Below are 12,854 nucleotides of genomic sequence, written 5' to 3'. Positions count from 1 at the left end.
GGCCCTTCCCAAATCGGGGCCAACTTTCCTGGGCGTTGTTGGTTCGAAGCCTCGTTGTTACGCAGTATGTAGTCTCCTTCCTTGAAGTTGCAGAGTTTTACCCGCGTGTTGTAGTACTTTTGCATTTGTCGTTTGTAGTTTTCTTCACGCACGGCGGCTAAGTCTCTGCGCTCTTCGGTTAGCATAAGGTCTAACCGTCTTTCCGCATCATTGTCTTCTGGTTGGATTAAGACCCTTGGTGAGGGTAAACCGATTTCGACTGGGATCATGGCTTCAGTGCCATAAGTGAGACTGAACGGGGTTTCTCCCGTACTGGTCTTCTTCAGCGTTCTGTTTGCCCAAAGGACGTGCGGAAGCTCGTCCACCCAGCCGGATCTGTGTTCCAAGAGTCTTTTCTTGATGCCTTCGACGATGCTCTTGTTTGCTCTTTCTACCTCACCGTTACCTTGCGGGTGTGCCACTGAGGTAAAGGTGTGGGTGATTTGAAGTTCTTTCAGCCACTGCTGTAGCTTCTTGTCAGCAAAGTTGGTGCCATTGTCGCTTACCAAATTCTGTGGAAGTCCAAAACGACAAATAATAAATTCCCAAATAAATTTTTTGATATGCTTTGCGGTTGTTTGGGCTAAAGGTTTCGCTTCTATCCATTTGGTGAAGTAGTCAATGGCCACCACTAGGAACTGAACATTCCCAGCTGCTGTTGGAAATGGGCCTGTCACGTCAATGGCCCACTTCTGAAATGGCCATGAGGAAGTGACAGGAACAAGTTCATTTTTCGGGCGATGCGTGTTGGGTGCGTAAAGCTGACAAGATCTGCATTTTCTGATGTATGCCAACGCGTCCATATGCATACCCGGCCAGAAGTATCCCGCGTTGTTTAGCTTGGCTACCACAGCGCGGGGGCCTGCGTGTACTCCACAGATGCCTTCGTGAACCTCCCTTAGGAGGTAGTCAGCATCTTGGTTGTCCACGCATCTTAACAATGGGCCAAGAAAGTTACGTCTGTAAAGGGTGTCATTGACCAGCTGATAATTCAGTGCTTTACAGCGTAGTTTTCTTGCCTGTGACTTCGACTCTGGTAACGTTCCTGCTTCAAGGTATTTTATTATTGGGGTCATCCATGTTTCTGTACCGGTTTGGATGACACAAATTTCCTTGTGCGGGACTGATGGTGTTTCGAGGAGTTCCACGCGGATGTCCTTACCCAAGTGGGTGAAGGCCAGTGATGCAAGCTTGCTTAACGCATCCGCAGATTTGTTTTCGCTGCGCTTGACATGTATCACTTTACAATCATTAAAATCGCGCATGATGGCTTTGGCCTGGGCAAGGTATAGGGCCATTGTGTCATTTACAGCCGTGTACGTCCCGTTTATTTGGTTTGCCACTAGCATGGAATCTACATGGGCTTCCAAATTTTTTACACCCATTTTACGCGCAATCCTCAATCCGGCCAGGAATGCTTCATATTCAGCTTCGTTATTCGTACTTGGGAAATCCAGCCGAATAGCATAAGTATATTCCTGGCCTGCTGGGTTTGTTAATTTTAACCCTGCGCCTGAACCCTCGTTACTAGCTGCTCCATCAGTATAGAGTCGCCAGACCTCATCGATTTCGTGTGCTGGGGAGGGTTGAACCTCCTCCTGGCACTCTTTCTCCCGCGCAGCGGGGACTTCGGCAATAAAATCAGCCAGGACCTGGCCTTTAATGGCTGGTCTCGGCTTGTATTGAATCGCATATTCTCCCAATTCAATTGCCCATTTGGCTAGGCGTCCCGATAACTCGGGTTTGCCTAGAACATTTGAGAGTTTGAAGTTGGTGAGAATAGTGATTGGGTGACCCTGGAAATATCGTCTCAACCTGCGTGAAGCGTGTATAAGTGCCAAGACCAGTTTTTCCAGGGTAGAGTACCGGGTTTCCGCGTCTGCCAGCACGCGGCTAACATAATAGATTGGCATCTGGATGCCTTTTCGTTCTACAAGCAGGACTGCCCCGGTTGCTCTATCTGTTGCGGAGAGGTATAGGATCAACTCCTCTCCCGCTTGTGGTGCTGTGAGTGTTGGGAGTTCGATCAGGCGTGATCGAATCTCCTGGAAAGCTGCTTCCGCTTCTGGTGTCCAGCGGAAGTGCGTTTTCTTTAAACAATTTCTTAGTGTTGACACAAAAGGGAACGACCTATCCGCATGGTTTGCCAAAAAGCGGTTAAGCGCGACTAGTCGTCCATTAAGTGTTTGAGCCTGTTTTATGGTGGTAGGTGATTCCATTTTGACAATGGCTTCGACCTTTTCAGGGTTCGCTCTGAAGCCATCTTTAGTAATAATGACCCCTAAGAACTTCCCTTCTTCCACCCCAAATGAACACTTGCTCGGGTTGAGCTTCATGTTTATCTTTCTGAGCGTGTTGAAAGTTTCCTCAATGTCTTTCAACATCGTCTCTGGCTCGGGGCTTTTGATGACCAAATCATCCATATAGACTTCCAAGTTTCTCCCAATTTGGGCGTGAAACTCTTTGTCCATTAGTCGTTGGTACGTGGACCCCGCGTTCTTAAGTCCGAACGGCATCATTTTATAACAAAATGTGCCATCGGGCGTCCGAAAGGCGGTTTTGTCCTGGTCATCCACAGCCATGTGGATTTGATGGTACCCCTTATACGCATCCAAGAAGCATTTAAGGCGAAATGGTGCCACCGAATCCACCTTGAGATCAATTTCTGGCAACGGATAACAATCTTTGGGGCATGCTTTATTCAAATCTTTGAAATCTATGCACATGCGCCATTGTTTGTTATTCTTCGGTACCATTACGGGATTTGCAACCCATGTTTGATATTTGCTAACGCGCACGATGCCCGCATCAAGGAGTTCCTTGACTTGGGTTCTGCACGCGTTGGTTTGCTCGGGCCCCATTACTCTGCGCTTTTGTACGATCGGCGTTACGGCCGGATCGCATTTGAGCTTATGCTCTGCCTTTCCCCGGGGTACACCAGTCATGTCGGCTGGTGTCCACGCGAAGATGTCTGCGTTTCGCTGCAGTAAGCGCTTGAGTAAGGTGCGTGTTGGATCAACAATTGTCGGGCCAATGGTAACGGCCTGATCGGGATATTTCCCATTGAATGCCCACTGTTCAGGCTCAGTGATGGTTTGTTTGGCCATCTTCGGTTTGGGTTTAGAGGAGACAGATGCGATGCATACCTGGGGAATGCCCGTGATCATCGCTACGCCTTCAGTTGTTGGCCATCCCATCATGCCGTGGACTGAGGATACCACAGCGTTGAATCTTGCCATCCCGTCTCTCCCGAATAGGATGTCATACGTATGATGTGGTTTTTTCATCACAACAAAATCCACATCCTCCGTGCGTGAATAATTCCCATCAGTGAGAGTGACGGGGAAAGATAGGATGCCCAAGGGAGTGTTCATGCTGCCGTCAAACCCTTCCATTGAAGCGTAGACCGTCTCCAGGCGTTCCTTGTCTTCATCATCGAGCTTGTCGAAGAACTGCCTGTACATCACTGTCGACGATGCGCCATTGTCAACGAGGGTGCGGGAGGTGATGTAGTGCCCCAGCTGGCTTTTAATGACAATGGGGCCTTCTTTGTTTGGGCCTCCCGGCACTCGCGGGAAGCGCACTTCTGCTTCCTTCCATGCGCATGGTTCGGTCATTGGTCTCTTTCTTCCTCTGACCTTACCATGGACCATGTTGATGCTAATGTCGACGGGCTTCCGTCCGTTACCCCTGTACCTGTTGTCGTTCCTTCCTCCCTTCTTGATAGATGCCACGAGGTGTGCGAGCCTCCCATCCTTGACGAATGTCTCGACGATGTCCCTCAAGGATGTGCACTCCTCAGTGCTATGGCCCTTTGTCCCATGGAAGTCACAAGACTTGCTTTGATCCGCATTGGGTTTCTGTCGGATCACTGGAGCTTTTGGCCATGGCAGTTTTTCCGTGGCAAATATCTCCGTGACGCTCTTGGTGAGTGGCGTCCAGCGGTTTTTTCGGTTCAAAGGGTGCGTTTTGTCCCTTCCGCCAACCAGAGGGCGAGAGCTTGAGGGGGCGTCAAAGTTTATCCTTGACTGCCAAATACCTTGCCGCCTCTTTTTGTTTAGCCGGGCGGTTCTTACATTATTCTCCCTTGTCCTCTGCGTGTAGAGGTTTGTATTGTGGGGGAGATCTCTTCCCAGCTGTTTCTCTGTTTCGGCAAAGCGCTTGGCTGCCGTCATTATGGCATCCCACGTGGATGGCATACCGTCTTTACCCGTCAGAGTGCGGATGAGTTCTGGGTATTCAGCGCCCTGAATGAAAGCGGCGCGAACGAGGTCTTCACTGATGTTGCCCAGACTCACCTTCTTGGAGTTGAAGCGGGTGATGAAGTCTAGTAAGGATTCATCCTCTTCTCTGACACAGTTGAGGATCGTCCACTGCTCCTCAGTGTGTTTCCTCTGTTGACTAAACTGTTGACTGAACTTGTTCTGGAAGTCTGCCCAGTCATAAATGTGGTGGACCGGTAAACGGTCGAACCATGCTCTGGCTGCTCCTACCAGAGTCATCTGGAACATGTAGCACCACGTGGGTTCCGTCCAGTTACTGACGGTTGCCCCCGCAATGAACCTGTTCAGATGGTCATCTGGGTCGGATAGACCATCGTATGTGCCAACGTTGGACATTTGTTTGGCACTCCTCGGGGCGATTGCTTCTGCAATGTCCCTTGCAAATTTTGACCTTCCTGCGTTTGTAGCAGTAGGTCTAAAGGCCTTGGAGAAGTCGCGAGAGCTTTTTTCCGTGACTGGTTGGAATGCTTCCCCAAAGTTCCTTTTTGGCTGGGGATCCGTTTCCTTACGCTTCCCTTTCGCCCTATGGCGAGGGTTCGCGTCGGTGTCGGAGTCTTCCCCCTCGCCGTCTGAGTACTCGTACTCACTACTCATGTTGAGGTGCTGGCGAGTACTACCGAATTCCTCAGCTTGTTGGACTGAACGCAAGCGTTCGTCCAACTCAGCCTGAAATTCTCTTTGACGTGCCTCGGCCCATGCCTTCACTTGATCAAGTGTTTGGCGAGGGGCTCGAGGTCGTTTTTCCAGCTGGGCATCAGTGAATCCCAGTGGAATATTTACTCCACTTGCCCCTACATGAGTGACTGGGGTAGTGTTCGTAAAATGTATTTCACTTGCCCCAGCTTGGGTGGCTGGGGTAGTGTTTGTAAACATTGTGTTGCCGGTGTTAACCCCAGTGGCTGGGGTTGTGGTTACCGGAATTTCTCTAGTCATCTTGGAAGTTTTGAAAAACTGGAGAAAGATGTAGTTCTAGCTTTATGCACGGATGGCGCCAATGAAGAAACACTAAGTGACCCCGGGCAGATTATGGATAATCTGGGGGCTAGATAATGTTTCCCACGAAGGTTAGGTCCAGCAGAGTAAGTTGTACTTTAGGGAACCTGCAAAACAGACACCGTAAGCTCGTCACTGAGAAGGGGGGGGTTCCTCCTTGTGACCACCCTCCGGCGTGAGAATCAGTCTATATTGCTCTTTGAATATAAAAGTATATGAATACTATTAGAGCAATTATCAAGTAAGTTATACGAGATAGTAGATGATCTTACCATTCCAAGATATTGGAGTATTTATAGCCGAAGGTAGGTTTTCTAGAAGGTACAGCCGGCTGAATAGTATTCCTGTTCAACCAACAGTGGATTACGCACAGGCCATACTGGTTGGTGGGTAGGTTACAGCCAACAGTAATAAAGTCGGCTGCACTATTCCACCAACTGTAGACCGTGCACGTCCCACTGACTGTGGATTGTACGCAGGCCATGCTGGTTGGTGAATAGGTTACGGCGAACAGTAATACTATTCCACCAACTGTAGGCTGCGCCTGCTCCACAGTGAGGGTTGGTGAGTAGGCAGCGGCTAATAGTGACAAACAGTACTAGAGGGTGCTCCTCCTCGCACTGTTGTCGGTGAGCTGTCACCCTGTGATTGGCTCATGGGCTGTTCTGGTCAGATCGTCTGTCCTATCCATACCTTGGTAGGTATGGTACAAAAGATCTTTCAGAATCAGACTGGCTCATTTGGGCGGGATTGTTCCCGCCTTGCTCATGCCTTCATGTGACTGCTGAAGTAGCTAGTCTTGTACGTGTAGCCCTGCTGTCTGCGGGTAGCCTTCCCTGATGGCTTGTATCCGCAACTGCGGGAACAGGCGGGGTACTTCACCATTGGGAGGCTTTCCCTGCGTGTACAGCTTGCGTACTGCGCGTAAGATTCTATGAGCATGGTGGGTCCTGCGGGAGCAGATGGCCTTTGCGCAGACAACCCTGTTGAAGGTGAGTCTTGCGGGACCAACTGGTCTCTGCTGGGACCTATCTCTTCATGTTATAATATCTCGGTTGTTCATAAGCAATAAAAATTAAATGATTGAATTGCTTTTAACATGAAGAAATTTCGTGAAAATCATGCATATGTTTATCAGAATAATATAACTTTTGCATTTTTTTAGAATGATATAGATAATAATATAAGAAATATATTTAGTGGACGAAAAAGTAGCATTTTTCCTTTACTAATTGAACACATTTTAGATTTTTAATTATTAAAACATTATTTCATTTTGTGGTAGAAAAAGTAAAGACGATCATATTATCTTATATAGAGAAAGGTGAGCATAACGATCGTGTTAACTTTATAATAATATATGCGCTTATAAAAATCATTAGCATTAAAAAAACTTGAAATTATATTTTAATATATGCATACGAATATCACAAAAACGCAGGACAAAAATGGGATTAAGATGGAACACAAAATGGCTTAACATGATATTGCTTTTGAGTTTAAGCTTATCTCATATTCAAGGGCAACCTACTACCACTTCTCAACCAGGTAAATGATTGTATTCTATAACTTTTATTAAATTATGACGTTTAATACAAAACCAAATTTAGCTGGAAAACTGTGAGAATAGTATATATATTTGCAAGGCCGGTTTGAGGGTGGTGCCGGTTAGACCGTCGGTCGGGGCACGTAATTTTTAGGGGCCAAAATTTTTTACATCTATATTTTTTATATATACATTTAAAAATATAAAACTTATATGAATTGCTCTTTACTATATTATAATTATTGGGCCCGAAATTATTTTTTATTCATAATCCATTTAATTAAGTTTAAATTATTGGCCTAAACTAAAACTAAAAACCAAAAAAAATTAAATAAAAACCCGATGCAAAATAAAAGAAATAGCGGTCGATTGAAAATTTTCTTTGGTTCATTCCTTCTTGCGAATGCTGAACAACGGCCAACCCAGCCGACCACCACTGTTGGTTCGTTGTTAACCACCAGGCTCCTCCACGGTTGACAAAGCTAGCCACCAAGGACCAAGCTATTTTTTTTTTCCAATATTAGTTAATAATAATATATTTTTCTGTGTTTATTGTTATAACATTAAGCCTCGTTTAAAAAAATTAGCTTATATATTTCGTTACTCGTTAAGGCTATGGGCCTTTTTTTTTCTGGCTCGGCCGAGGTATTTAAATCCTCGGAGACGGCCCTGTGTATTTGTAAATGGAAGATAATCGTTTGTAGTGAAAGAGTTATAAGAGAGACCAACTAAAACATATTATTATTGTATCAAATTTAAAACAATGCGTATAAGTGTTTAATTATACGGTTCCCACAGTTTCAATTTAAAACTGATTTTGTATAGACCATCCATTCTATACGTTATTATCCTATATATTTATGTAAAATATGTTTCTTTATGCAGCCGAAGCAAACCAAATATTAGATGACACAGTTAGACCCGATCCTCTGGAAAACTTGAGAAAATACAAGGGAGGATATGACATTACCAACGTCCATTATTGGAGTGTATGTTTATCTTGACCTTGATTATATTCCAGAAGTTTACTATCTTTTTTTATATTGGACCAGTTTCAAAAACTAGATTACGCCATAAATAATTTATAAGTTCAACATACATAGTTAATTAACTTAAAAATATATAAAAAAATATTTTATTTTCATATGTAATTTTATAATTAATTTATAAAATACATGATAAATCTAATGATAAGCTAATAACATTTTAATTGTATTGTTGCAGTCAACTGCATACACAGGAATAGCAGGATATGTGCTTGGGGCCTTATGGCTCTTATGCGGCGTCGTTTTTGGAATATATCTTGTAGCAACCGCTTGTTGCAAAAGAAACAGGAAACTGAAGAAACACAAGAGACCAACATCCCACAAACAATATTACCTTTGGCACATTATTCTTGCAGCTTTCTTCACACTTTTAGCCATGTAAGCCTTCAATTCTATTCCCACATGCATTATGGAGTTGCACATGCAATAACCGAAACCATTTACATTATTTACAGAACTGGAACTGGACTAGTACTTGGAGGGAATGCAAAATTCCATTCGAGGGCGGATAAGATAATTGATATTATAATCGATACGGCTGATGATGCATCAAAGACGATATATAATACAACCGGAGCAATGAAAGTGACACGAATGAATTTACAAGGTACAAATGTTGATGTAAGCACCACACGGTTCCTTGATTCCACTTCGAGGCGGCTTGACTCTACTGCTGATGATATAGAACGACAAGCGAGAACGAATCGACATAGGATTGATGTAATCCTTCGTGTTCTGTAAGTTTCTTTCGACATGAAACCCCCACGTCCAAAATTTATATTTTATTAAAAGTCTGTCAGCTATTGTATCAAATAATAACATATTTCATGGATAAATGATTTAGGAAGTTTTGTTTATCCTTTATACAGATAAGATTAAACGTAACCTAAATACTTTGTTTAACGTTGCTAAACAACGTTTTGTTTTTGATTGTAGGTATGTCGTAAGTACAGTTATTTTCTCATTGAATTTGGTTGCTGTTATTGCGCTAGCAGGTGCATTTTTCATCTACTTAAGTCTAGTTTGACTTACAGAATAAAGTTTATAATCAGAAATTACACACTCTTTATGCATAAAATGTTCTTGCTCTCATACTAAGTTAAGAACTTTCTGTATGGCATGCAGTTGTTGGAGTCATGAAAAAAAGGCGAATTCTTCACATGTAAGTCCACCAAGATGACCCATTTTTATCAGTTATCAGTATTGTGACCAGTTTCTAATTGTAACGTTTGCAGATTAATCGTGTTGTGTTGGTTAATCACTGTTCTATGTTGGGTATTCTTTGGGGCGTATTTCTTCTTATCGCGGTATGTGTTTTATTTATAATCCCCTTTCACTTTGTACAAACTATATATGCGAATATTAAATGACTTACAAAAAGGTTATAAATTATTTAGATTCGCGGGCGATACATGCACAGCAATTGAGGGATTTCAAAAAGATCCTTACAATAACAGCTTAAGCTCAATCCTTCCTTGTGATCAGTTGCTTTCAGCCGAATCAGCCCTTACCGACGTCAGTGCAGGAGTTTACGACCTAGTAAACGAGGTATGCATATCGTTTATCATTTATTACAACTGGTTGGATTGACCCTTAACACTTTTTGGACCATATTATATAAATGGTTAAGATGTTAATTAGGATTAAACAAACCAAGTTGACGTGTTTATAAGTTAATGGATAAAAATTACCAGCTATGATCATAAACTAAAACTAAAGTCATTAAAAAACAACTGCTGGAAATGCTGAAGGTGAACGCAAACATATCGCGGATACAACAAGATTCGTCTTTTGGAGTATGCAATCCGTTCTCCGGGCCACCAGAGTACCATTACCAGCCAAACAATTGCTCAGAGAACGATATTCGTATAGGCGACATCCCTGAGGTATGTCTTATACTGTCATGTTTATGACGTTCTTTTTAACCGTGAGAACTTGTTACCAGAAACTCATGGGTCCCACTAATATATAGTAAGGATTAACATTTTATACTTTTCTTTCTGAAGCTTTTGAGGCTGATAACCTGTGTTGATCCCGTGGACGGAATTTGCAACGGAGGGATTCCCATATCAGGAAACGATTTTAGAACCGCAGTCGCATACACAAGTTCCATTCAAATACTTCTAAATTCCTACCCCGGAATGGAAAGCCTCCTTCATTGTCAAACAGTGAAGGATGCATTTGCTGAAATTCTTGAACACCACTGCAAGCCAGTAAAAAGAGACGTGAAAATCGTGTGGGCGGGACTAGTGTTTCTATCGATTGTAATGGTGTTCTTGGTTCTTACATGGGTCGTTGAAGCGTACCATGCACGCAACCATCGGTTTTCGGATGGATCAGTAAAGCCTCACCATGCAGATGATGTTATTGAACTTGGAAGAGCAGAAGAAACAGGAAAAGATGAAGTTGATAGCAAGTAAGAGATGATTTGAAGGGGGTTATGCATCCTTGAAAGCTATGATATTGGTAGCTAATCAAGAGATGATAAGAGGAAACATATAGAAAAGAAAGAAGGTTTGTGCAAGAGTTTATTTATTTATTCTTTAGTTTGAAACAAATCAGATAAGCAAAATGGGGACAAACCCCACATTAGTCTTGTATACAGTGTTCCAACTATTGATATTTCTTCAGAATATATTATTTATTTTTTTAACATCAATTCCCATAAAAAGTATAAATTCTTAGGAAAAGAACTACAACTACGGGTGTTCATGAACATTCAATACAAAACCAATTTGAAGTATAGAGCTTGGAGTACCGTATACATTTGCATATGATGCATATCATGTAATAGGCTAAGAGAAAGAGAATGAAGTAAAATGTTATATAACCATCTAAATGCATCACTTAAAACAATAAATACAAGTGCTTATATGATTCGTAGTTGTTTACTCGAAGTTGGTTCTATATTAAATGTTTCCTGTGACACTTCAAAGATTATATTCGTAAGTTTACAAATATAATCTCTAATATTTTCTTGGTGTCCATTGAAGTTAATAGTGTTCACACAAATCATTCTTATTATTAGTTACAACATGCATGGCTACATTTTCCTTTAATATTCCTAAGTGAAAAAGACATCACCAAATTTGTGCCAAGATCAGTTACATTTTTTTTATCCAAATCAAATAATATCTAATTACCGAAAGCCAGATTATACTAAACACTCAAAAATCTTTTAGAAAGTTATATTATTTCTAAGGCAATATAATGTTGAATACTTATTTGTAAAACCAAGTGGGTGCTAAAGGTTTAGGACTTAGGTGTTAACTTTTTCTAGAATTAATTACATGAATCGTTTTCACTTTATTAGGATGAATAGTCATCTTGAACCATCCATCTTCACTGTATTCAATTTTAGTTTGAAGTTCAATACTTTATTCTCAAAAGTTTTGTTTTTTTGTTATTATTATTATTATTTTGTGTGTGTCTAATCCTTAGGTTTAACTTTATAAAACAAACGCATTTATGCTGATGATGTTTTGATCTCGTCTAGTTTCACATTAACCCCCATCAAGCCAAACCAACCTCGCCTAAACTTAAGCTTGACATGGACTTGACTTGTTTTTCAGTTTACTAGTTCTTTTACTCATTATTTTGCATGGTTATAAGTATTTGTATAATCATAATTTAATATGTAACATAACAAATAGTCCTTAGTTGCAACTATTCTAATTTCATGTATAACAATAACTATATATTATGTAACTATATACTTAACAAATTAATTAACAATATGCAAATAATAGCCTCTGTTAGGCGTCTCACAAACCTATTCAAACTTTATAAATAAAATACAACCTAGTTAACAAATTAATTAACAATATACAAATAATAGCCTCTGTTAGGCCTCTCACAAACCTATTCAAGCTTTATAAATAAAACACAACCTAGACTCGTTTATTAAACAAGCTCACTTTAGAATAAGCCCGAGCTTATTTACACCTCTATTCTCATCTAAACAAGAGACAATCAAAAGTTTTCCAAACTTGACGTGTAAGGACCGAAATTCAAACTTTTAAAAAAGTAAAAAACAAACATGAAATTCAACCAAACCTCAAGGACGATTCATGAAATTTTAATCTTTCTATACTTAGAACCAGAACCACCACCGCACGACGGCGTCACGGAGGAGCCACCACCGCTAATGTCGAAGGTTCAACTGAAAGACTTCATAGAGCCGATATTAAGCTTCACTCTTGCTTTATCAATCGAAGGATCTATTAATACAGGTTTATCGAAGGAGTTGTGCTCTAATCTCCTCCTCAAGGAAGACGAACATCATGATCCTACAGACTCCTCTTCAACTTCATCTGCAGGTATTATTCACAATCTTCTTCCTTCATTTTTATCACTTGAATCTCATTTCGGCTATTGGTAATTCGCCTAATTAGAGCACTCTTTTTGACTTATGTTGACTAAAGTTAGTTAGAAGAGTTAGTTCGGTTTGGTTTATATAACTAAAACAACTTGTGTTAGTTTCTTCTTATATATATGTAGCTATTAGCGTAGGGCTGTAAACGAACCGAACGTTCAGCGAACTGTTTGGCAGGAAGGTCATTTACGTTCGTTTGTTTAATAAATCAATGAACATGAACAAAGGTTGTGTTCGTTCAAGTGCGTTCACGAAAGTTTAATATGTTTGTTTACGTACTTTCATTATGTTTATGCTTATTATCTCAAACTTGTGCCTTTGTTTTTGGATAATTATGTTTATGATTATGTCTAATATTTGGGAACAAGAATGTTGTTTTTTTAATTTTTAAAAATGGTATATGTTCTTTGTGAACCGTTCATGAACAAGTTCAAGTCCTTAATGAGAGAAAACAAACAAGACTTTTTGTTAAGTTATCTATTCGTGAACCGTTCGTGAACAAGTTCAATGCTAAATGAACGAATAGTTCGGTTTGGTTTGGTTTGGTTCGTTTACAGCCCTAGCTAGTACTT

At 41.2% G+C, this 12,854-nt stretch overlaps 1 protein-coding gene across 1 annotated transcript; it reads left to right on the top strand.

The window, feature by feature from the left end:
* Positions 1-6,743: 6,743 nt before the first annotated feature.
* Positions 6,744-10,406, top strand: LOC143537050 (uncharacterized). Its single transcript, XM_077030911.1, has 10 exons — positions 6,744-6,863; positions 7,747-7,850; positions 8,086-8,285; positions 8,363-8,644; positions 8,844-8,902; positions 9,033-9,069; positions 9,143-9,214; positions 9,305-9,455; positions 9,659-9,793; positions 9,914-10,406. The coding sequence occupies exons 1-10, from the start codon at positions 6,764-6,766 to the stop codon at positions 10,325-10,327; spliced, it is 1,554 nt and encodes a 517-aa protein (XP_076887026.1). The 5' UTR covers positions 6,744-6,763; the 3' UTR covers positions 10,328-10,406.
* Positions 10,407-12,854: the final 2,448 nt, after the last annotated feature.

Source organism: Bidens hawaiensis, unplaced genomic scaffold (genome assembly GCF_021521415.1).
Source record: "Bidens hawaiensis isolate Kalapana, Puna unplaced genomic scaffold, B.hawaiensis_p1.1 tig00011078_1, whole genome shotgun sequence".
Taxonomy (NCBI): Eukaryota; Viridiplantae; Streptophyta; class Magnoliopsida; order Asterales; family Asteraceae; genus Bidens; species Bidens hawaiensis.
The sequence above is the reverse complement of the archived record's forward strand: the minus strand, read 5'-3'. Positions and strand labels throughout refer to the sequence as shown.